This window comes from Pyrus communis, chromosome 7 (genome assembly GCF_963583255.1).
Source record: "Pyrus communis chromosome 7, drPyrComm1.1, whole genome shotgun sequence".
NCBI lineage: Eukaryota > Viridiplantae > Streptophyta > Magnoliopsida > Rosales > Rosaceae > Pyrus > Pyrus communis.
In genome coordinates, this window is record NC_084809.1 from 2,266,715 (window position 1) to 2,291,396 (window position 24,682).

Here is a 24,682-nt window from a genome sequence, read left to right on the forward strand (position 1 = left end):
ACGTATCAACAATTCATAACCCCTTAACTATTAATATGCTTTTTAACCGCCTCGTTAGCCGCTGATAAGCTTTTTACGCACCTCATTTTGTACAGGGGAAAATCATACATGTTTGTTACTCCTCTTTTTATAATTCTTTTTCAACTAAGAGAACTTCTTTTTTGTAATAGAAAAAGATATATATAGTTTCCTCAATTTCCTCAACATCTCTCAACCGTTGCCTCCAATTCTTTCCCCTTCACAAACACATAATGCAAGGCGCGAACTTACTTCATATCATTTCCCGTTTTTAGTTCAAGGGTACAAAACGCATTGAAAATTTAAGACGAAAATACAATCGAAAATCCGTATTTCTGACAATTAACGCTGTACATTTTGTTCAATCGATCTCTCTGATGTTTTTATGTGCTTAATCACAGTACTTGATCGGTCTTATTGTTTCCTAGAACTACATATATATGGAGTTCTTCAAAAAAGCCAGATCAGTACGCTTCCGGAGCCACCACGGAAAATATCTATTAGCAGACGAGGATCAAGAGACTGTTTTCCAAGATCGCGAAGGCACGGCAAAGAATGCCAAATGGATGGTGGAGTTTGTCGAAAATGCAAACACTTTACGGTTCAAAAGCTGTTATGGCAAGTACTTAACAGCCTCTAGCATGCCATACCGTCTTGGATTGCGAGGCAAGAAAGTTCTGCAAACACTGCCAAAGAGATTAGATTCTTCCCTTGAATGGGAGCCTGTAAAAGAAGGATATCAGGTCCGGCTCAGGACGCCCTATGGCCAGTTCTTGCGCGCAAATGGGGGCGTACCGCCTTGGAGAAACTCTGTCACCCATGATATCCCTCAAAGAACTGCAAAACAGGATTGGGTTCTGTGGGATGTAGATGTTATAGAGGTTCGGGTTGAATCTCCGGAACGTCACCCAGTGGCGAAACCCCCTCCTCCACAACCAGATGCATTGCCTTCGAAGTCTTCAGCACCTTCAGAACCCACATCTCCATCTAAGATTGAGCTTAGGACGCCGAGAGCTTCCAAACACCAGGTTGGTTTTAATTAACAAATATGACTTCTATGATTATCAAGTTTAATTATATTTTTGGCTTCTTATTGTTTGTTCTTAAACGCAGTCAAGCGAGTCATTTGATCATGATTCGCCGAAGAAAGATGCAGGGAGAATGATCTACTATTGCGTTGCTAATAAGAAAGGAGACGTTGAGGATTCATTGGAAGAGTTTTCCTTCCCATTCAAGGGTAGTGAGGTAGAAGGGTTGAAGCAAAAGTTGAAGGAAGAAACCGGATTGGAGGAAATTGTTGTGTGTTCACGCAATCCTCTGACTGGAAAACTTTATCCCCTTCGCTTACATCTTCCGCCAAACAACCACGATATGCATATCATTGTAGTTCCGTCATCGTCCAAAGGTTAGAATTGTTTCAAAGGGTTTTCATGTTTTCGTCTTGATAATTCTAAAATGTTTGATGTCTGATTCCAAAAAACTTACTGGAACAAAAGTATTTCGTACCAAATTTGTTGATCACATTGCTAAACACCTCTATCACAGATGTGCAATTTACACAAAACCAACCTGTATAAGTGCATTTCACCTCTGTGAGAGACGTGATCAGTGAATGTGATACATGCGTGTTTCTTAGGGGATACATATTTAACGAAAATGTATGTTTACTCCTTGTTTCGTTTTATACTTGTGGTTTAACTATGATTGTCTTCCGCCCTTCACCAGCAGGAAGTGAGTCTTGACTGATTTGCAAAACCTGTTTAACAACATCAGATACCTTCTTGTTCATATTCTGTACATTCAGCTCCAAACCTGCTCAAATTTGCGATTATAGATAGGAAAGGAAGTAGCACATCATGCAAAAGAAGCAAGGAAACGTTGTTAGCGGATTTTTTACCCAGGCCTGATGGAATTACTCTATTCAATTTTCGATATTCTTGATGTATGAGAACAAAAAACAAGTCTAATTAATGTGAGGTTGAAGTGTATAACTGAAATCAGTAAGTTGAATACAAATGCAGCCAATTCATCTTTAATCTCATTAGAAATACAAGATACAATTCATGGAGCTGAGACATCAGGAAATTGTGTTATGGTGCTAGCAACTCTACTAACGTTTCCATGATAAGAAAAACTAAGGAAGCAGATTTACCGGCAACCTTTTTTTTGGGTTGACATACTAGTCTTCATTGCAGGTGGTGATCGACAGCAACTTCGTTATCCTAGAACCGAATCCTGCAAAGATTTTATCTCCAAATTATAAATATTATTTCATCCAAATGCTTGTGGGTTAGAGGGTTAATAACATGGAATAAGATATGCAGGATGTAACTGTCCGTAGGAAAGAATTTCACGCACCCTTTTCTGCCTCATTCAGAGTGATGAGGATATTTCCCAATCAATCTATGCATCTTTAGACATAACCTAGTGGCAAGCGAAGCTCACAAAGCTTGAAACTTTGAAGAGAACATTTGAGCAGCAACAATTTATGGCAAGTACCGACGGGCAACGAGAAGTCATAATCCTTGATGATTCGCAATCCAGAAGGACCAGACGTGTTAACAATAGGTATGCAGACCCTTCAATCCTGAATTAAGTCAGCAGATATCAGCTCTAGCATAGCACATATCTGTGCTCGGTGTAAATGTGATACATCTCCTGAAACAAACTCATTAACTTTTCCATCCACCTCTATCATACTGCATCCTGGTGTCTTATTGGTTCCTCGTTCACCGATCATCTTCCTTATCCTAACTGTATCTTCACTTCTCCGTGCACCCAAATAAATGTTTGATAACTGAACATAAGCACCAGCTTCTTCTTCGCCGTCCTTATTTTCTAGCTGTAGAAGTTCTTCAACAGCAAGCTCTGCAAGATCAACATTCTTATGGACTCGGCACCCACTCAGTAAAGCACCCCAGACAGAAGCAAGTGGCTTCATGGGCATTCTTCTAATAAGCTGAAGTGCTTCTTCTAGCTGACCTGCCTTGCAGAGCAAGTCTATAACACAGCTATAATGCTCATGTTTTGGCACAATCCCATATTGAGTTTTCATGTTTTCGAGCAGAGACTTGCCCTTCTCGAGGAGACCTGCATGAGTACAAGCCATTAGCACTCCAAGAAGGACCACCCCATCAGGCCTGAGGCCATCCACCACCTGCATTCTATCCAAGCAATGAAACACTTCAGTTGCATATCCGTGTGCTGCAAAACCTCCAATCATGGCTGCCCACGAGACTGCATTTCTTTTTGACATTCTCTCAAAGGTTTCCACGGCCAAATTAATACAACCACACTTGGCATACATATCTACGAGCGCAGTCCCAACAAACACGTCTGACTTCAACTCTTTCCTCCTTTTAACGCACTCATGAATCCACTTCCCTTGCCAAAGAGCCCCCAGATTAGCACAAGCCGCGAGCCCTGTAGCAACACAAAAGTCATCAGGCTCAAACCCACATACCAACATCTCCCGGAAAACCTCCAGAGCTTCGGAAGCCAACCCACATTTCAAATACCCATTCACAAGAACATTCCACTGTATAACATCTCTCTGATGAATTTCATCAAACAGCTTCCGGGCATCATCTAAAACCTTGCACGCAGCGTACAATCTAACAAGCGCCGTCTGAATATGAGCATCCAACAAAACCAACCCATTTTTCACCACCCAACTGTGAATTTCCTTCCCCGAAACTAGACAAGAACAATTCACGCAACCCAGTATCACAAAATTAAACGTATAGTTATCGGGTTCTAAGCCGCTCTGTTTTAACATCAAATGGAAGTAATACATCGCCAAATGGGGCTCAGAACTACGATAATATGCTCTAATGAGAGTGTTGTATATGTACAAATTGGGGGTCTGGGTTTGTTCGAAGAGAAGAGACGCGTACGGGAGGTTGCCGGAGTCCGATAATGCGCAGAAGGCGATGAGTTTGCTGACGGCGTAGGTGTTGAGGTGGACGCCGGAGGTGACGAAGACGGCGTGGGTGGCTCGGAGATTGAGCATGCTGGTGCAGCGTTGTGCTAAATACATGCAGCGGCTCCATGCCTGTGTAGTATAGAGGAGTTGGCTCATGCGCTTCTACGTGTTTAAGAAATTGCCAACAGAAAGTATGCATGCACGAGTAGGGGGCGAAGCAAGGACGTCCCTACAACTCAAACTGATAGACTATTAAATCGAATAGCTTTAAAGTTTTCGATAGGATGCATTACGGTTTAATAGTATTTCTCTTTATATGTAAATGAGACATCTTATATTTGATTCTCGCCAAAGATGAATTTGAACCATATTATTGCTAGCCTATTGTGAGGCTAAGCCTACCCCTTCTCCGTGTAAATAATATCCTTTATTAAAAATAAAAATTTACGATAGGATAATGTTAGCGAAACAAAATTTGTAAACTAAATAATATGTTTTTGTTTTGAGTACATCGATATTTTTACATAAAGGGAAATGAGTTCAGCTAAACTACACAATTGACAACCTAATTTGGTATCGAATTCGCCATCTATGAGATTCGAACCTAAGACCTTTCACTTTCCAAGTGGAGAGGAATACCACCAAACCATAGTATTCAGTGACATAAACTAATTGACATGAAAGTTGATGATTGCATTATGATTTAAATGTTGATTTACGTAGATCTAGACTAAATTTATAGATAAAATTTGTAAACTAAATGTCATGAAAGTTGATGATTGAATTATGACTTAAGCATTAATAAATGTTCTTATTCATATTAATGACACATCATTTACTTTGTAAATTTTATTTACAAATTTAGTCTCGTTAGCATTAGCCGAGAGAAAATTGGTGGTTTAGATTGGATCGAAACCTTTGGGTACCATTTGGTACGCAGACGAGACTGGACGAAACGGAATGGGACGGGACGGGACGAAACAGAGGTTCTGTGTTATGTTTGGTACGCGCAAGACGGAACAGGACGGTTGTTTCGTTTTGCGTTTGGTACGCGTTAGACGGAACGGAACCAAAAGATTGAATGACTAACTTACCCCTATTCTGTCTGTTGTTTGGTACAATGTTTATGCATGGGACGGGACGAGACATTTTTTTTTTTTTTGAACTTGTTCATATTTGAACACATAACAATACCATGATTAGCTTTTGGAGACTGCAGAAAAAGCAAGACGAAAAACAATGGCAGATAATTTAGAGAGAGAAATTGAATGACTAAAGATTGTATTCCTTGAACAGTGAATGAATTACAGAGAGAGGTTCTTGTTATTTATACAAGTATTCTTTGCTTCACTCATAAGCTATTAACGAACTAACTAATATCCCTACAATGCCAACAGACCTAATGTGTTGCAACAACATACATGGAGACCTATAAAACGAAAAGCAAAGAGCATTGGTAAGTAATAATAAAATAGAAAAACTACACAAATCACAATCAGAAAAGTCTGGTTCCATTTTCCTTTCAAACCAGTTCTCCAAAGCTCTTTCATATTGCCTAAAGAACAATGGTAATGTGGTCTGTTAATTCACATAGCCTTCAAAAAAGGAGCCATCGTACTTTTGATTGGGAGATATAGCATCAAAAAAGGAATCCCAGAAATACACAGGTACCCATTGAGCACGAGCATTGTATAATGATTAAAGCCAATCATTTCTCCGCCATTCCACGATGCACCATTCCTTCGACATCAATCACTTCAACATCCATACTAAACCCATTGTGTAATGCTAAATAATACAATTCCTATCATTTGAGCTAATAAAATAGCAGTGCACCATGTGTTATCTAATGATACAGCAACTCTTAAGTTGTTGAGTTGTTAACACGATTTGAAATCTTCTGTAGGAATTCCAGTACCATGTCAGCCTAATAGTCATTCCCAGAAACAGTTAGATAGTTAAAGCATCTAAGCTCTCAAAAGTCACATACAACTTTCATTATATTCTCAATGAATGCAACAAATTTCTCAAACACAAACAAAAACAATAAGATATTACCTGCAATTGTATATTGTAGCCATCAATGGTTCAAATAACTAGTTAAGGCAAAAAAATGTATAGTCTACGAGTTCAAGTTGAAGCATATAAGCTCACTAAACATGCAACTTCCACATGATTTCTCAATTCATTTAGGCAATTTTTTCAAACAAAAAGCAAACAACCAGACGGGGAGGCTTAGGATTGTACCTGTAGCGAATCCATTAGACGAATGAGACAGAGTAGCCATAAGCATCGACTTCAGAGCCACAGCCGGAGGTGCAGAGATTGCGGGGCTTCCGCCGGCATTGTAAGTGTTCATCATGCTCAGCAAACTCTTCGGAGCCTGCAAAAAACAGAAAAACTCAAATCCCAAATCAGACAAATAAGAAATCTTTCAGATTGATTTCAAACAAATCGTCGGGAAAAATCAAGTGGGTACCTCTTAAATCGCCGATTTGGCAATGAGGGACGAAGCTTCGGTTCTGAAAAGAGAGCGGGTTACCGAGTAGTTGTTGTCGCAGATGTATCGGTCGACAATGAAGGCGATTTGTATGGGGGTGACCATTCCCTTCCCCAAATTATCAAATTTCTTGCCTTTGGATGGCTTCCCCATTTTTTGAATATTGAGAGATGTCATGGAAAACTAGGGCTCGGATGGAATGGAGGAGAAAGAAAAAGGAGACGAAGAGGTTGAGATCTGAGGAAATAAACAATGGGAGAGGGGCATTTTTGTCTTAAAATGTTATAATTTTGTGTTCCACGGATGCGAAACAAGTCATTCCAGGGGATAAGGTAGAACGAAAATTCATCCAAAACTTGTCCCGTGGAACAATGCGATCTACCCGTTTTAGGTGCATCAAACGTGGGACGGAACGTATCGTTCCACTCCGTTCCGTCTTGTCCCACGTACCAAACGGTACCTTGAAGTATAGAGGAAAATGGTTCAAGGACCTTTTGACTCCAATTAAATCCAGGGATGAAATCGTCAATTCACGCTCTTTCTAATTGACTCGTGCCACGTCATCCCACCTTACCATGTTTTGCTTCTCCGTAGCAAACGGTTGCAGTGGCGTACTGTAAAATCGAATATACAGGAGGAGTGCCGATGAGCTTCACCTTGGCGTGGTTTTGAATTGATAACATATTAAAATACGTCGGAAATTCAATTATATTATATGTTTTTATCAATATTATCGTTAATGTATTGATAACAAGTTGAAATAATTGTAAATATTATTATTTGTATTGGGTGGTTTTGAATTGTCAACTTCTTAATGTGAGTTTTAACGTTTTATAATATAAATTGATGAATTTTTTATTTATTTATTTTCACTTGTTATGACACGAAATGCTTCGATCCATACTTCGTACGCATTAAATAATTTTTGAAAAAGACTTAAGATACGTGGAATGTGGCAGAACCCAATGGATTTTGATCAATCTAGAGCTCTGGAGCTCCAATCAAATCAGGTGTATTATTAATTACTTTTTTGGTGAACTTTTTGTATTATGAGATTATTGTATTAGCTACTCAATCAAATCAGGTGTATTATCAATGGAGGCAGATTGACTGCATTTCTGTTACCGTGTCATTCTTATCTTTTTTTATTTATGCGATCACGGTTAAGTTGACATAGTTTAACCGTGATCGTATTAATAGGAGAGGATAAGAAAGACACGGTAACAGGAAGACAATCTGCCTCTGTAAGCGAAGGGGTTTCCTTGCTTCTTCTGCACGATGTGCTACTTCCTTTCCTATCTATACTCGCAAATTTGAGCAGGTTTGAAGCTGAATGTACAGAATATGAACAAGAAGGTATCTGATGTTGTTAAACAGGTTTTGCAAATCAGTCAAGACTCACTTCCTGCTGAAGGGCGGAAGACAATCATAGTTAAACCACAAGTATAAAACGAAACAAGGAATAAACATACATTTTCGTTATATATGTATCACCTAAGAAACACGCATGTATCACATTCACCGATCACGTCTCTCACAGAGGTGAAACGCACTTATATAGGTTGGTTCTGTGTAAATTGCACATCTGTGATAGAGGTGTTTAACAATGTGATTGACAAATTTGGTACGAAATACTTTTGTTCCAGTAAGTTTTTTGGAATCAGACATCAAACATTTTAGAATTACCAAGACGAAAACATGAAAACCCTTTGAAACAATTCTAACCTTTGGACGATGACGGAGCAACAACGATATGCATATAGTGGTTGTTTGGCGGAAGATGAAAGCGAAGGGGATAAAGTTTTCCAATCAGAGATTGCGTGAACACACAACAATTTCCTCCAATCCGGCTTCTTCCTTCAACTTTTGCTTCAACCCTTCTACCTCACTACCCTTGAATGGGAAGGAAAACTCTTCCGATGAATCCTCAACGTCTCCTTTCTCATTAGCAACACAATAGTAGATCATTCTCCCTGAAAAAAGTAATTAATAATACACATGATTTGATCGAGTACCTAATACAATAGGACAAAGATTGGCTGTCTTTTCACTTACAGTGCCCTCCAGTGCTCTTCTGTTTATGTGGTCACGGTTAAGCCATGTCAACATTTGATATTACTATTCATTTTTGTCTTATTATCTCTATAAAAAAACAATATAAAATGTTAACGTAACTTAACTGTGACCACACAAAACACGAGAGCACAGGAGGACAGACAATCCTTGTCCAATACAATAATATCATAATACAAAAGTTTGCCAAAAAAGTAATTAATAAGACACTTGATTTGATTGAGTACCTAATACAATAAAGATTTGGATCCGAGCAGAGGGTCTGAGTCCTACTCATCAAATAATACGCGTTATTGGATTTTGATCCAATGGTTATAATTATTGTAACTTTTAGAAGAACTCCCTATTTGTAACCGTTAGATCAAAATCCAAAGGCCCGTGTTATTTGATGAGGAGGACACGAAATCTATGCTAGGAGAGGATCCAAATCCATACAATAATATCATAATACAAAAGTTCGCCAAAAAAGTAATTAATAATGGAGTAGAATTCTCTCCCCGCTTATTCTCATCTCCTTCCCTTCCCTACTCTCACATATTGTTTTTTGTCTTTTGTCTCTATAAAAAAATCAATATAAGATGCTGATGTGGCTAAACCGTAACTGTTCAAATTAGGAGGAAAGAAAATATGAGAAAGATTAGAAGAGGAGAGAATCCTTCTCCTTCAACGAAAACATGTATATGTATCAAAATCTAATTTCCCATGGGTCAGCAAATACAGATACCCTAGGTCTATATATATAGGATAATTTGAGGAAAATCAAAATTTTAAACTAAATTATATAAATTAAATGATAAAATAACATAATATTTTAATGAAATTTAAGTTTTATCCTAAATGTCCTTGGAGTTTTACGACCTAACCAACTACCTAGTTGAAAGCAAATTGATCATTTTCGGATCTTTTTTTTTCTAATTCACCAAATCAGAGGATCTGAACCATTGAAATTTGATTCAAGGGTTAAAATTATTTCAACTTTTAAAATGAGCTCCTGTTTATAGCCGTTAGATTAAATTTCAATAATCCAGATTCCTTGATCTTTTGGATTAGGAGGAACGTATCCGGAGAGGGATCCCTTTCCCAGTTGAAATTAGGACCTACAATTTGTCAGACTCATTGTTGTTCAGTCTAGCTCCATGGGTTCAACTACTATATATAGAGCTACTCTTTCCTTAATATTTGCAAGAAAAACAAACCAAGAGGCAAACAGAAGTAGTATTTAGTTGGCATGGGAATGAGCAAAGTTCTTGTGGTAGGTGGTACTGGGTTCGTAGGGAGAAGGGTTGTTAGGGCAAGCCTTGCCGTAGGTCACCCAACATATGTCCTTCAAAGGCCAGAGATCGGCCTTGATATTGAGAAGTTGCAGATGCTCTTGTCCTTCAAGAAGGAAGGGGCTCACCTCGTGGAGGGTTCATTTTCTGATTTCCAAAGCCTTGTTCGTGCCGTCAAGCTTGTCGATGTTGTCATTTGCACCATGTCTGGGGCGCATATTCGGAGTCACAACATTTTGTTGCAGCTCAAACTTGTTGAAGCTATCAAAGAAGCCGGGAATATTAAGGTACGTATGCCACTAATTCGCTAGTTATGGACTAGTAATATTTCCGTCCACTTTGTGCAAAAAATGGTGATATTTTGAAATTTAGAGTATGTATGATAACTATTTCAACTAAGTTTTTAGTTTTTGTACCCTTCAATTTTTGAAAATTGAACACAGAATAATTATGACCTCATTGTAGTTTTCTCTGTTTTTCTTCCCTTGCTTTTTTTTTTTTTTTTGTGTGTGTGTGTGCAGCGTTTCTTACCATCAGAGTTCGGTCTCGACCCAGCACGCATGGGACATGCAATTGAACCAGGAAGAGTTACATTTGATGATAAAATGGTTGTGAGAAAGGCCATACAAGATGCTAAAATCCCCTTCACTTATGTATGTGGTTTCGCCTTTGCGGGTTATTTTGGTGGCAACCTTGCGCAGCTGGGGACAGTCCTTCCTCCAAAGGAAAAAGTGCTTATCTATGGAGATGGTAACACAAAAGGTACATATTAATTAAGTTTACAATCAGGAAAACGCTCAAACTAATAATATATCATATAAGTTTCTACATATCTATATGGTTTTGGTTTAATTTTAAACGACGTAGAACTAATCGCCTTCGTTGATGATTTCCATTTATTGTGTAGTGACTATTGTGGATGAAGATGACATCGCAACATACACGATTAAGACTATAGATGATCTGCGAACATTGAACAAAACATTGTACATTCGTCCACCTGAGAACGTAGTCACTCATAAAGAATTGGTTGAAATGTGGGAAAATGTTATGGGCAGGAAACTACAACAGATCACCATTTCTAAACAAGACTTTCTTGCTTCTATGAAAGGTATTTAATTATGCGGAATAATTAAAGAAAATTACTAACTTAGTTCATGAAACCCTAGCTTGTGGGCCTGTGGCTCAAAGGCTACCCGATGGGTAAATTTATGTGGTTAACATCGTAGATCAATCTCATAAAGGATTTAATTGTTCGACACATTAAATTTCTATATAATTATTTAAGGGGTCTTTTAACTTTAATTCTTCAAGAATATTGAAATTTAAAATAAATTTGATGTCAAATTACATATTGAATATAGTACATTGATGTGTCCTTAATTCAAAATAATTAATATGCATTTTATTTAATGTCTTCCATTAAATATTTAAATTTATTAATATACAAATTTTAATTTATTTTTTGACCAAAAAAAGTTTTTTTTTAATTTATTAATTTTATTTAACATTCTTCAAATTTAAAAGACTCAATTAATGTACCTAAATGTATGTATAAAAATGTATTATATCGAACTAATGTATTTAAATGTTAGTACCAAAATGTATATATTGAAATATATGCACCGAAATGTATTATATTAAATTAATGTACCTAAATGTGTGTACCGAAATGTATGCACCAAAATGTATTATATTGAATTAATGTACCTAAATGTTTGTATCGAAATATATGTACCTAAATGTACGCACCGAAATGTATTATATAGAATTTAATGTACCTAAATGAAGAAGACAAAGTACATCGAAATATATTGTATAACAAAAATTAGTTTATCTAAATGTTTACAACAAAATATATTATGATAAATGAAATAAAAATTATAATTATAATGAAATAAAATTAATACATTAAGATTAGGAAGAAAAAGAGAAATAATTAAAAAATGCTAATGTAATTGATAAATGAGGTTATTAATGTATCAAGGGACTAAAATTATATTTTGATCTTACTCATGGTTTTAGTCTATAAGTCATCTTTGCTAAGGATTAGAATGAAGTTTTCTAATTATTTAATCATATGCTAGTTTGATTTTGATCTCGATTTGAATGTCATATTTCAGGTATGGACTATGCAGGCCAGGTACGAGTGGCGCATTTCTACCAAGTTTTTTATGAAGGCGATCTGACGAACTTTGAAATAGGGGAAGAAGGAGAAGAAGAAGCTTCAAAGCTTTATCCTGACGTGAAATATACACGTTTAGATGAATACATAAAAATATATGCATGAGAAAAAGAAAAAAAACAACTATTTAATAGTTTCTCAAAACTTTTTCGAGGGACACTCTTGTAGAGTTCATTACATATTGTATTTCAATTATCTAATCGTCCATCTTTAGATATCTCTCCGAAAAAATCAATACCAAGCTTCTGAGGATAACCTTTGGTCACAAGCCTTGCCTTGCTTTTGTGATTTTTGCCAATAGCACAACCAAAAACAAAAGAAATTGACAAACTTCTCACCGCTGTGAGAAAGCTTATTTCTATTTACTATTTTTCTAAAACTAGCAGTAGAGGGATGTCCAAACCTCTTGTGCAATAGCTGTACAGATGCTTTATTACCGATTAAAACAGAATGAGATGTTTGTTGATACTGGGGGAAGGCCTTGAAATGGATATAAACCATGACTAACTGCCGCCTAAAAAGCATCATCCCTTGAGCGATCTTAATTTCAGATGCATCAAAATCAAAGGAAAACTAATGAAAATGGCTTAAACTTTGAGTTTTAATGATAAAGACAAAATAAAGGATAAAGTGAATAGTACTAGGATTAACTTTTTAGTGTAAAAATATGGTTTTTCGTTAAAGTAAATAGTACTGTGGCATTTTCGTTAAAACTCCCCAGAATCAAGGGTTTAAGAACAATAATTATCTTTTAAATCTGGAAGACTTTAAATGCGGTCCCTAGCTATCAATATTCCTGAAATCTTGTTGGTTTTCAATTTTTTATCGAAGTCCCTGAAATTAATGTGATAATTTATTTCTATGTATGTTACTATATTTTTTAAATTAAAAATTAAAATTTGAGTTGTTTATATTAATGAGATTTTAAATAAAAACTCGTAATCTGTGGGATTAAAAATATTAAAATATAAATTATACTATTGTGTGTGTGTATATATAAACATGGGTACATTCATCAAAATTAACAAAAACAATTATTGTACCATAACATGGGTACATTCTTCAAAACCACACAAAAAAAGTAATAGATATTAGCTTAATAAAATTAGTAAATTTCTTCAATTAAACTTGACATGGATACATTCTCAAATGAAAAGAAAAGAATGTACCCATATGAGTTTAAAAATGGATTAGAAAAAAATTGAATAGATTTTATATAAGAATGGGTACATTTTAAGATTAAAAATTTGAAAAAAAAAAAATTACATGAATGGGTGCATATAAGATTAAAAAATTGAAACAATTTATAAAAAGCTAATGGATACAAACTTATTCTAATTTTTTATTTATTTTGGAAATGTTTTGAATTGAAAATTAGTTAGGAGTTTAATAAAGGTGTGAGTATTAAAATCCTAAATCAATTATTAATTTTTATTTTAAAAAAATATGTAACTGACATGTAAATTCATTATTACATTAATGCTAGAGACTTGGATTAAATTTTGAAAACTAATAAGATTTCAGTCAATGAACACTAGTAATTAGGGACCGGATACTAATTTTTCCTTTAAAATATGACAGGCAGCAAGAAGATTGAATTTCATCATAGGAGCATGGAGTACATTATTTAATCTAAAGGCAGTATGAGGAGTATTAAGCATATATATGTACAAATAGGAGGAATAAAATACTTTCTCAGCATACCTTCTCTCATAAACCCTACCTTTTCAAGCACTCTGAGACCCCACATTTTCCATGTCAATAAGGGATTCAAGTCTCTCCAAATGTGTCCACTCTTTGAATATAGCCAAGTTCACCTGTACACCAGTCATTGCCCAAATTGAGGGTCGCGAAAATGACACTAATTGGTCTGTTGTCAAGGCAAATTGCCTTGAACCAAGGATGTTTTGTATCGATATTCTTGATATAGTCTAGACCTTTTTCTTTGTTGTCATAATCTTCTCATGTGCACAAGCGAGGCACTTTCTAATGGGAAACCCACACCATGAAATCGTCAACGTTGGAAATCTCCAACGGCCTAAGGCTGATCTTGGAGAGGTCAATGCCACTGCCTCCACTTCTTTCCTCCTCCATATGTGACATTCTCACTATGGTCACTTAGAAATTCTGAGAGGACGTTAGAAGAGCCTTTGAGTTGGGTATACTTTCGCACATAAATGGTGACGGCATATGAAATTACCTATAATAGCCTTAGTATTTGTTTGGACCCGATTTTACATCATTGGTTCGAGTAATCGAGACCGTTAAATAAGCAGGATTTTAGACCGTTGAACGACAAAGTGGTTGAAATGATTTTCAATTATTATTGAGCAATAATATTATGATTTTTATCATAATAATTGTCTCTTAATAATATATTTAATTATCTAGAGTATAGTTGGGTAATAAAGTCGTGATGATTTGATACCATGCCGTGTGGTTTAAATCTGATGCAATTTCGTAAAAAGATAGCATAACTATCTTGAATGGAGTAAGAGTATGGCAAGATGATTATCAAGTTCAAAGACCAATCAGATAATGAAGAATGCATGCACGAATAATGGAGGATAATGATTACATTTTTGGTAAAATGGCAAGGTGATGGAAGATAACGATTACATTTTTTGCTGCAATGGGTTGGCACTTATAAGACAAACAATAAGGGAGCATTCTATGGCTTCCACGTGGAAGATTAAATGCACCTGTACATTAGAATTATCTCAAGGATAATTTCAAATACATGCGGATTAGCAACGTACGGGAGAAGGTCAGTGCTTTGATACGTCTGGCATCAACATAGTATTCCACGAGTCAGATCCTACGATGGTACAACACATCAAGCAAGTTTTCTATAAATACAAGGCATTCTGCAATGTTCAAAACCTCTCCAATTCAACATACATACTGCTCTGCGTAAACTCTTGCTCTACGCGAAATCTCTCAACAACTTTGAGATTTTTATTTTCGTTGTCTTGTCGACACATCTTCAGTTTGGATAAACAACATTGTGAAGGCAACCGGTGAAATCTTCAGTTTGGATAAACAGCACTAGAGCCGTAGAATCAGCCGATCAATGAGCACCTTCAGTTTGGATAAACAGCACTACTTCTTGGGCGACTGATTACCTATCCAAGTCTCGGTCGACAAAGATTTTCGAGTCCTTGTTGGTAGATGTCATCTCATCAGCCTTCTCGGTAAAGTGAGGTGTTACAGGTTACTACATTCGGCACATTGAAAGCCGAATTTGATATTGAACTTCGCAGAACTAGCAGCCTTGTCTTTAGGCTCTAGAACCCGAAGGCCGAGACGCGTTCCTTCCTCGGCCGCAGTCGCAAGATTAAGAAGTCAGCAGTGCGCTCAACGCCACATCAACATATTTTACTCCCCAGCCAAGCTCGGACGACTAGTTGGCACACCTTGCACATAACCGAATGACGTAGTTAATTTATTAATTACTTGGTCTGCGCACCACCTAAGCTTGATAGTTTTTAGGGTCAACAATATTATAATGAAAAAAGGATGCTAGGGTCATTGGTTTGGTTAAATTACTTGGAGTGGTGAGCAAGATGTAGATCTACTAGTAGTAGTACTCAACAACTAGAACAAACATTTTATGATATTTTTGTCGTCTTGGTTAACTATAGACATGTGGGTTAACTCAAGCCAACTCGGGCCGAATAGTAATGGTCTTAGCCTTACCTAGCCTTAAATTTTTTTACTATAATAGTAAATATGGCCGGGCTAAGCCGATATTGTCAAGAATTAAACGTAAAATTTCTCATTATTTTATCATTTTAGTTAAAAGTCTTAATTCATTAATATATTTTTTAATATGGGACAAATTAGGCCTGACCTTTAAAACTGGGCCATGTTTCGGTCCATAAGACCTTAGGCCTGAGGATTCTCCTGACCAAGCCCATCGGGCCGTTGAAATTTTATCCAACGGCTACAATTATTATAACTTTAGAGGGACCCCTTGTTTGTAGTAGTTGGATAAAATTTCAACGGCCCGATGGGCTTGGTCAGGAAGATCCTCACCCTTTACTCATGAGAGGATCCTGATCCGTATGTTTTGATATGGGTCTAATGTATTGCACAGTCATAGGTAGGGTCTAATAAGTAGAGCAATTAAAGTGTCCATAATTTGAAAACAAAATTGCACCAACTGTCGTTGAATGTTTTATCATGACTCTTCCAAAATTAACATAGAACTTTAGGTTACACATCAAATCTCATTATTTTATAAAAAAACTCTCATCTTTTTTAGTGTAAAATATATCATTGTATTAAAAAAAAAAAAAAAAAAGTTACTCATTAAATCTCGTCATTTCATTAAAAACTCTATCTGACTCCTATTTTGAATTTTCCTCGCCATTCTTGAAGATTAGTATCCAAATTTGAATTTGAATTCGCATGAAGCTATGAGAACTACAAGTAATTTTACATGTTTTCGTTGATTCGTTTACAACAATAAGCTTCATTTTTGCTGGTATTTGTTACATGATTCGCAAGCATTATACATTGATTGTCTTATGTAAGTAATTGCTCAAAGAGGCTTTTGACATTGATTGTGTTAGCTTCGGGGGCTTTTAACATTACCAAGATGGAGGACTACATCTTACTGTTAGAATCATGTAAAATTACTTATTCCACCATGATAGGTAGTTACAATACAATAGGTAGTTTAGCTTGTACAAGTACTTATATGGCAGGTAGTTCAGACTGTAAAAGTACTTATATGATAGGTAGTTTAGATTATAAAAGATCAGTTGAAATCTGGGTTTATGCCGACTAATAGGGTACCTGAGTTGAAAAAAAAAAAAATAGAAAAATAATATAACTAATAGCGAGGTCCCCCAAGAGATTTATAGGTGTTCGAAATTTTGAAAATGTCCTAAATTAATTTTAGGAAATATGTGGTGCGAATAGAATGACTCTAACTTTGGCTTATAGCACATAGTTTTTGTGAAAAAAAATTGAAATTTTTAGCTTTAAGAAATATTTTGCGCTGGAGTTAAGGAAAATATTGCAAAACCTTTGGATATGATCCTACCGATTATTAGGTCCAAAAACTATTTTTTATTGATTCTTAAAGTGTGAATATAGAAAAATATTTTTAAATTTAGGTTTTAAATCATTAATTACAAGTGTTTAAAAATGAATTATAATATATTTTGCATGGAAAAAAATATATTTTGAAAAACACGATATAATAGTTTGTTGTTATTGTAAGAAAAATAAAAGAATAAAAGAAACATTAACAAAATAAAAAAATAATTGAAAAGGGAGGGGTCGGTAAGAATATAGCGACCTTTCTAGATAATAGTCGCTATGTTTTTAGCGATTATCCACTTGAAGATAGCTTGCAAAGTACCGATCGTATCATTTTCTTTTTCTTTCCCCTTTTTTTTTTCTTTTTCCATTGAATAACTATAGTAGAGTAAAATAGTAATCACAATGCAAAGTATCAACCTAACAATAAAAAGTGATAACACATGGAGTCCTATTCATGGACCTAAATAAAAAAAAAAACTAAAAATTGGACTAATCTAATTGTTAGGCCATAAAATTGGGAAAGAGATCTTTTCTGGATCTCTTCCACCAAATCCACTCAATCACCTAATTCAGACTCTTGAAATTTAGTCCAACAACTAAAGTTATTATAACTTTTAAAGGAGCCCCCTGTTTGTAGTCGTTGGATCAAATTTCAAGTGTCTGGATTGATTGATTTGGTGGATTTGGTGGAAGGGATCCAGAGAGGATCTCTTTCCATAAAATTGGACCTATTTCAAGTTAATTTATTTACACATAACAGATTTGTAAGGAATAAGTTAATTTAAACCACATATTAATTAAACTCTTTTTGTCAACTATAAGAAGGTGAAAAAACATTTTTGTCTTCTATCACAAAATAAAATTATGGACAATAAAGTAATTTGCACAAACTAAATTTTACAGTTGTTTTTTAAAGCATCATCTACATGTAATCCTAACAAATCACCTACAAGAACTCCGGATTTTTACGGGTGTATTGTTTTATGAAACTTCGAATTTCTATGGCACTTATTTTCAAAACTTCAAGTTCGAGTTTAAGTACGAACTTTAGGTTCATGATACTTGCAAACAAACACAATATACATATACTTGCAAACAAACACAATATACATACATGCATTAAAAGAGACGTATGCTGGTGCAACGTTGTGCTAAATACATGCAGCGGCTCTATGCCTGTGTAGTATAGAGGAGTTGGCTCATGCGCTTCCACGTGTTTAAGAAATTGCCAACAGAAAGTATGCATGCACGAGTAAGGGGCGAAGCAAGGACGTCGCTACAACTCAAACTGATAGACTATTAAATCGAATAGCTTTAAAGTTTACGATAGGATACGACTACGATTTAGTGGTATTTCTCTCTATATGTAAGTAAGACGTCCAAAGGCGAATTTGAACCATATTATTGCTAGTCTATTGTGAGGCTAAGCTCATCTCTTCTTCTCCTTCTCCTTAGTGTAAATAATACCGTTTATTCAAAAAAAAAAAAAAATTTACGATAGGATAATGCTAGTGAGACAAAATTTGTAAACTAAATGACATGTTTTTGTTTTGAGTACATCCAAATTCCCAATGGTGGAGCCATTACGGGACTAGGGAAGTCGTAGGCCTATCCTGCAATTTTTTATTATCTTAGCTATGTATAAGATATAGCATAAACTCCTTTTGCTTCTGGTAAGTTTAGTTGCAATCTTGGAGTCCCTAGATAAGAGATTCTTTACGTATAATGATGTACCTTTTTCTACTTGTTAATTACTTCAAGTTCCCCTTTGGGTAGAGGAGATTAATCTAGGTCGGAGTTTTCGAGCACAGTTTCTTAATCTAATAGTCAGGATTTATCACTAATTGCTTTTAAGCTAAGGACTGTTGGCTTGAACTTCTAGTCGATCGTTTGTCTCTTTTTTTAAGCTTTGCTCTTAAGTATTATTTGGATTAAGTGACTGTATGGTCGATGCAATTTGAGATAAATAAATAAAAATACAGTCAACCTACACAATATCTTAGGCGTTAAAAATAAAAGTTTTAGATTTGTGAAGGGCCCCTTGTAAAGCAAGATTCTGGCTCTGCCACTGAGTACATCGATATTTTTACACTAAGGGGAGAGGAGTTTGTCTAAGTTACACAATGGGTAGCTTAATTTGGTATCGAATTCGCCATCTACGAAATTTGAACCTAAGACATCTTACTTCCAAGTGGAGAGGAATATCACCAGACCGTAATACTGAGTGGCGTAAACTAATTAACATGAAAGTTAATGATTGAATTATGATTTAAGCGTTGATAAACGTAGCGGGACTAAATTTGTAGTCAAAATTTGTAAACTAAATGACATGAAAGTTGATGATTTGATTATGACTTAAGTGTTGATAAACGTTCTTATTCATATTAATGACACATCATTTAGCTTGTAAATTTAATTTATAAATTTAATCTTTTTAGTATTAGCAGATAGAAAATTGGTGGTTTAGATTGGATCGAAACCTTTGAAGTATAGAGGAAAATAGTTCAAGGACTTTTTGACTCGGATTAAATCCAGGGATGAAATCGTCAATTCACGCTCTTTCTAATTGACTCGTGCCACGTCATCCCACCTTACCATGTTTTGCTTCTTCACAGCAAACGGTTGCAGTGGCGTACTGTAAAATCGAATATACAGGAGGAGTGCCTATGAGCTTCACCTTGGCGCGCTTCACTGTGGCGCGCTCCGCCGTCCGTCACTCTAGAGTCCGCTCGGAAGCGGCGGCCTCCGCCAAAAACAATGGCCTTCTTATTTCAACCCCCAAACAGAAGAAATTTACTTCAACTCCCATCCCCACAGCTCAAAACAAGGTAACATGATAAAATTTGTTTTTCAAACCTTGTTTCTCAGACAATTTTATGGTTTTTTTTTTAATTTTATTTTAAATAATTTAATTTAATTTAAGTTAATTTTTGGTCTTATTTGTTTGAGATTTTTATTGGGTAGGCAAGTGAAGAGCTGTTGGTGGTTGTTGGGGGTGGAGCAGCTGGGGTTTATGGAGCAATTAGAGCTAAAACCCTAGCTCCTAATCTCAATGTAGTCATCATTGAGAAAGGAAGACCTTTATCCAAGGTTTGTTTTTGTTTTCTCCGTGAAGACGATGTTTTAAACTACTCTAATCAACGAGGGAGAGGATTCCGAGGCACGAAGTAGAGGTGATGATGCCTAATTAGTTGGTTTGTTATCGAATTTGTTATTGTTGGCAGGTAAAAATTTCTGGAGGAGGCCGATGCAATGTGACGAATGGGCATTGTGTCGATACTATGGTAATTAATATAAACATGGGTTCTTTGAGTTGAGATTAGAGCATCTTTATATAAATACTTTGGGTTCAGAATGATGTTCTTGGCGATAGGTTTTGGCAGAAAATTACCCTAGGGGTCATAAAGAATTGAAGGGAGCGTTCTTCAATACGCACGGGCCAGCGGATACCATGTCCTGGTTTTCTGATCAAGGGATTGAGCTGAAGGTTTGCATACGAAGTTACATGATGTCAGTTTGTTTTTAATGTATTTTGTGTTGAATGTGTAATTTGTGCTCTTTGAACTGTAGACTGAGGATGATGGAAGGGTATTTCCTGTCAGCAACAGTTCGTCTACGATAATTGATTGTCTCATGTCTGAATCGACACGGTTGGGAGGTATGTTTTTCCACTGATTCAATGGTGGTGCTGTTTGATATTTCCATTTTGTTCCTTTTTATTTATGCTTATGTGGCTCTCGTTACAGAGCTATTTCTAAGATAGATATGTTATTATTTAGACCGACTATTACGCCTTGAAAAATTGTACGGGGGTTTGTATGACATGATAGTTTGAAAGAAGTTAATTCTGCAGTCACCGAGTATGTTGTCATTTCATAGACGTGTAAGATAACTTGCAAGTTGTTTGTGCTGAATTTGAGTTCTTCAACCAGTTTCTCTTCAGACTGGAAAAGCTGTGGTAACTGCATCTTCTACTGATGGAGGGAAATTCCTTTTGGGGGTTGAAAATCGTACATTCAGTTCTCCCGAATATGTTGAAGCTGATTATCTTTTGATTGCCAGTGGTAATAGCAAGCAGGTTGTGATAAATTGGTGTTCCCTTGTACTGCCACGTTGATGGATTAAGTTTGTTGATATGCCTTCGTTCTCGTCGCAGGGTTACAGTCTTGCATCTCAGCTTGGTCATTCAATTGTAGATCCAGTACCAAGCTTATTTACTTTCAAGATTGAAGATCCACAGTTGAGAGACTTGTCGGGGGTGATTATCTTTCATAATGATCAAAATCCGTTGCTTACTGCATATCAATTGTAACCATCATTGTCTTATGTTCCTTACGAAAAATGCATACTCGAGAGAATCAAGCTTGTGTATGGGTCTCAACCTTCTTGTTTTAACATTCAGATTACATTCCCTAAAGTTAAGGCAACACTGAAAATAGAGAATGCCCGGAGGAATATACCACAGCTTACACAGGCATGTTATATCTGTTCCCATCATTAAATTTTCAATAACTCATGTGTCATATCTAAAGATTCGGAACTGCAGGTTGGACCTGTACTAGTCACACACTGGGGATTTAGTGGGCCTGCAATTCTTCGGTTATCTGCTTGGGGTGCCTGTGTTTTAGCCAGTTCAGGATACAAAGGCAAGGAAATTCTTCTCTTTTTATTTAATTGTTCTGGCCACGTCTTTTCATTACATTTGTGATGTTGTTTCTCAACTTGGTAGCAATTGAATGCAGGGAATCTTATTTTAGACTTCGCACCTGATGTGCATATAGAAGATCTGAAGTCAATCGTCACACAACACAAAAATAAGTTTGCGGTAATCCTTGCTCTTAAGTTTTATTGCTTCCTTAATCAAACTCATGGTCAAAGTGGAACTATGTAACTAGTTTTGTTATGGGCAATGATGAGGCTAGGTGGGTTGTATACTAGAGCGCAGACAACTTTATTCATAAGAAGGTGGACTAACACTTACAAATACTTCTGAAATTAGGAAACCTATGCATACTGGATTACGAATCTATTTTGTGTTCATGTTTATTTATTCATTTATGTTATGATTGTGACACAATGTTTAATTTTCTTCTAAATAGTCTCACTTTTGTGTTATGCCATTGTGATTTGTTGTGCTCTAAATAGTTCTCCTTCTCTTGTTTGTTGCCTATACTCTTGCAGAAGCATAAACTCTCCAATTCATATCCTTCAGAATTTGGCCTTGTGAAGAGATTTTGGATATATTTATTGGGCCGCCAGGTTTGATGTTGTTCCGAGCTTCAACATGATGTTTTGCAGGACTCTTAATAGACAAATTAGCCTTACAGATTTTTGGTTTTTTGCTTTTCATTATTTCATGTGTAGGAATTACATGGCGATACCTTGTGGGCTTCCATTTCAAAGAACGCATTAATTTCTCTTGCGCATATGTTAAAGAATTGTAACTTTTATGTTAACGGAAAGGTAGGGTTCTGTGACCCTACTGTGCACCCGCAGTTTCTTTCCTTAAAAACAAATCTTTTACTGAAGGGATATATGCTTCTTTTCATGGTGAAGAGTCAATATAAGGATGAATTTGTCACTGCCGGCGGTGTTCCACTTTCTGAGGTCTCCCCCTCTCTTGGCTACTCTCCCTTTCTCCCTCTTCTCTTTCATGTTCATTGGAAGTGTAATTCTGTTTCTCGCTTTTGTTAAGATATCGCTGAATATGATGGAAAGCAAAATCCAGTCGCGTCTATTCTTTGCTGGAGAGGTAGTATCCATGGAAATATGTTGTTCATCAAAAGATTCAAAGCAAAGAAGAAAAAATGCGCACTTGCATTTGTGTATGCACACACAGACACACCAGTGTCCTACTTATTGTGCTAAAAAGTAACGTCTGTTTTCAGGTACTGAACGTTGATGGCATCACTGGTGGTTTCAATTTTCAGGTAAAAGAACTTCTTTTATAAAAGCACTTCTAACGTCATGTAGGACTTAGCAACTGCATCTTCGCTGTCTATCATCTATTCGCTTAATTAACTGTTACTCGGTTCTCCTGCCCGGCCTGTTTTCTGCTGCAGAATGCTTGGTCTGGTGGATACATTGCAGGAACTAGCATAGGTAAACGGGCGGTTAGCAGTTAAGTAATTACCTTCGCGACGGATTTGGTAAGCAATTCTTGGTACTCAACTTCTCATATCAGGAAACTGCAGGACACAACACACACGTATTTGCACGTAAACACTGTATCTAATTTAATTGGTCTGGTACTATACAGATGGTCCAGATGAAGAGGCTGTCGGTGATGGCGGTAGACCTAATTAAAACGTGAAAGTTTCCCCTTGTTTTTTTTTCCTTACCTAACAATTTCGATAGTCAGTCTGATCTGAGTCATGAACAAATATGTCTGCGTTGATTTAGCAGACAAACTTTGTGTGCTTCCACTTTACAAAGTGCTTTTTCTTTCTCTCTTTTTTACTTTTTTTGGTCGAAGCTTTTTCTTTAAAGTGGCTTTTTATGTGTTTGAAAGGAGAAAGTTTTGGATGTGTTGGAAATATAATTCTGTATTTTTTTAAGTATCCAAACACTTAATGTATCGAGAAGTATTCCTGACACATTGAAAAATCTCTTACCTGAAAGTTGCTTTAGGTGGGAATGGTTGATTAGTAATGTGAGACAAACAAAATCTCTGTTGCCTTTTTTTTTTTTTTTTTTTGTTTTTTTTTTTGTTTTTTTTTGTTTTTTTGTCAAAACCTTTTAATTTGGGTTTGAAGCGACATTAGTGGTCTTTTCACTAATGTGGCAGTGTCACTTCCAAGGTTATCAACGGGAAAATATCCCTTCCGGATCTCTCCTACCAAAGCCTACCAATCAATTAATTCAGGTCCTTGAAATTTGATCAATGGTTAAAATTATTATAACTTTTAAAAGGGTTCCTTGTTTGTAGCATTTGGATCAAATTTCAAATATCCAGATTAATTGATTGGTGGGTTTTGGTGGGATTCCCATCGAGGAAAACTTCAGTGTGGCCATCTAAACCAAGGTCAAAACCTTTTTGGTCAGACAATAAATTTATTAGATTAGATGTTAGATTAGGAAGTTCATTGAGTTCGAACTTACGTTGTGGTGCAAAAACAATACTCTTCATCATCATTGTAGTAGATGACCATTTGCGCCATCATCTTCAATTTAATCGGAGATTTGTGCTGATTATTATTAATCTAGTTTTGGGAACATAAGCGAAAAGTCAAGGTAATAAGATAGGACAAGGATTGTCTGCCCTTCCACTTCTGGTACCCTTCTGTTTGTATGGTCATGGTTAAGCCACGTCAACATTTTATATTATTATTTATTTTTATCTTATTATCTATATAAAGAAAATAATATAAAATGTTGACGTGGCTTAACCGTGATCGCACAAAATAGAAAGGCACAGGAGAACACTGGAAGTGGAAGGGTAGACAATCCTTGTAATTGAAGGTACAGGACTTGAGCTTGGAGTTTGGAGCCGTCATATTTTTAGACCATGTTGACTATGTGTTAATTCAATTGTAATTTATTATTACGTACTTTGATTTTTCATAGTCTCAAACAGTAAAAAAAATTAATAAATTGTACACAGTTCAATATATTAAATATTATAATATTTATTACATCTTTTTACAAATTTCCAA

The 24,682-nt window shown here is 36.0% G+C and overlaps 4 protein-coding genes and 1 long non-coding RNA gene across 6 annotated transcripts; 3 read left to right on the top strand and 2 right to left on the bottom strand.

Annotated features, from left to right (window-relative positions):
• Positions 1-310: 310 nt before the first annotated feature.
• LOC137740856 (uncharacterized) lies at positions 311-2,042 on the top strand. Its single transcript, XM_068480663.1, has 3 exons — positions 311-1,046; positions 1,132-1,423; positions 1,747-2,042. Exons 1-3 carry the CDS (start codon positions 459-461, stop codon positions 1,758-1,760), a joined length of 894 nt encoding a protein of 297 aa, XP_068336764.1. The 5' UTR covers positions 311-458; the 3' UTR covers positions 1,761-2,042.
• Positions 2,043-2,059: 17 nt separating this feature from the next.
• Positions 2,060-4,166, bottom strand: LOC137740854 (pentatricopeptide repeat-containing protein At3g28660-like). The gene is made up of 2 exons (XM_068480660.1): positions 2,377-4,166; positions 2,060-2,253 (listed from the first exon to the last, which is right to left on the bottom strand). Exon 1 carries the CDS (start codon positions 4,097-4,099, stop codon positions 2,600-2,602), a length of 1,500 nt encoding a protein of 499 aa, XP_068336761.1. The 5' UTR covers positions 4,100-4,166; the 3' UTR covers positions 2,060-2,253; positions 2,377-2,599.
• A 1,037-nt stretch (positions 4,167-5,203) lies between these two features.
• On the bottom strand, positions 5,204-6,426 carry LOC137741121 (uncharacterized). Of its 2 annotated transcripts, none has more exons than XR_011069217.1 (2): positions 6,191-6,426; positions 5,204-5,843 (listed from the first exon to the last, which is right to left on the bottom strand). It is a non-coding gene; the product is annotated as an uncharacterized lncRNA (long non-coding RNA). The 2 variants fall into 2 exon arrangements; XR_011069218.1 differs by having other exon boundaries at positions 5,204-5,870.
• Positions 6,427-9,723: 3,297 nt separating this feature from the next.
• On the top strand, positions 9,724-12,207 carry LOC137738707 (isoflavone reductase homolog). The gene is made up of 4 exons (XM_068478181.1): positions 9,724-10,074; positions 10,309-10,549; positions 10,695-10,898; positions 11,911-12,207. Exons 1-4 carry the CDS (start codon positions 9,745-9,747, stop codon positions 12,075-12,077), a joined length of 942 nt encoding a protein of 313 aa, XP_068334282.1. The 5' UTR covers positions 9,724-9,744; the 3' UTR covers positions 12,078-12,207.
• Positions 12,208-19,670: 7,463 nt separating this feature from the next.
• LOC137739503 (uncharacterized) lies at positions 19,671-23,585 on the top strand. Its single transcript, XM_068479093.1, has 17 exons — positions 19,671-19,855; positions 19,992-20,117; positions 20,252-20,311; positions 20,401-20,514; positions 20,598-20,685; positions 20,960-21,105; positions 21,184-21,285; positions 21,430-21,501; positions 21,574-21,673; positions 21,770-21,852; positions 22,209-22,286; positions 22,392-22,490; positions 22,584-22,634; positions 22,723-22,779; positions 22,916-22,957; positions 23,090-23,176; positions 23,287-23,585. The coding sequence occupies exons 1-16, from the start codon at positions 19,694-19,696 to the stop codon at positions 23,150-23,152; spliced, it is 1,443 nt and encodes a 480-aa protein (XP_068335194.1). The 5' UTR covers positions 19,671-19,693; the 3' UTR covers positions 23,153-23,176; positions 23,287-23,585.
• The last annotated feature ends 1,097 nt before the right edge of the window (positions 23,586-24,682 follow it).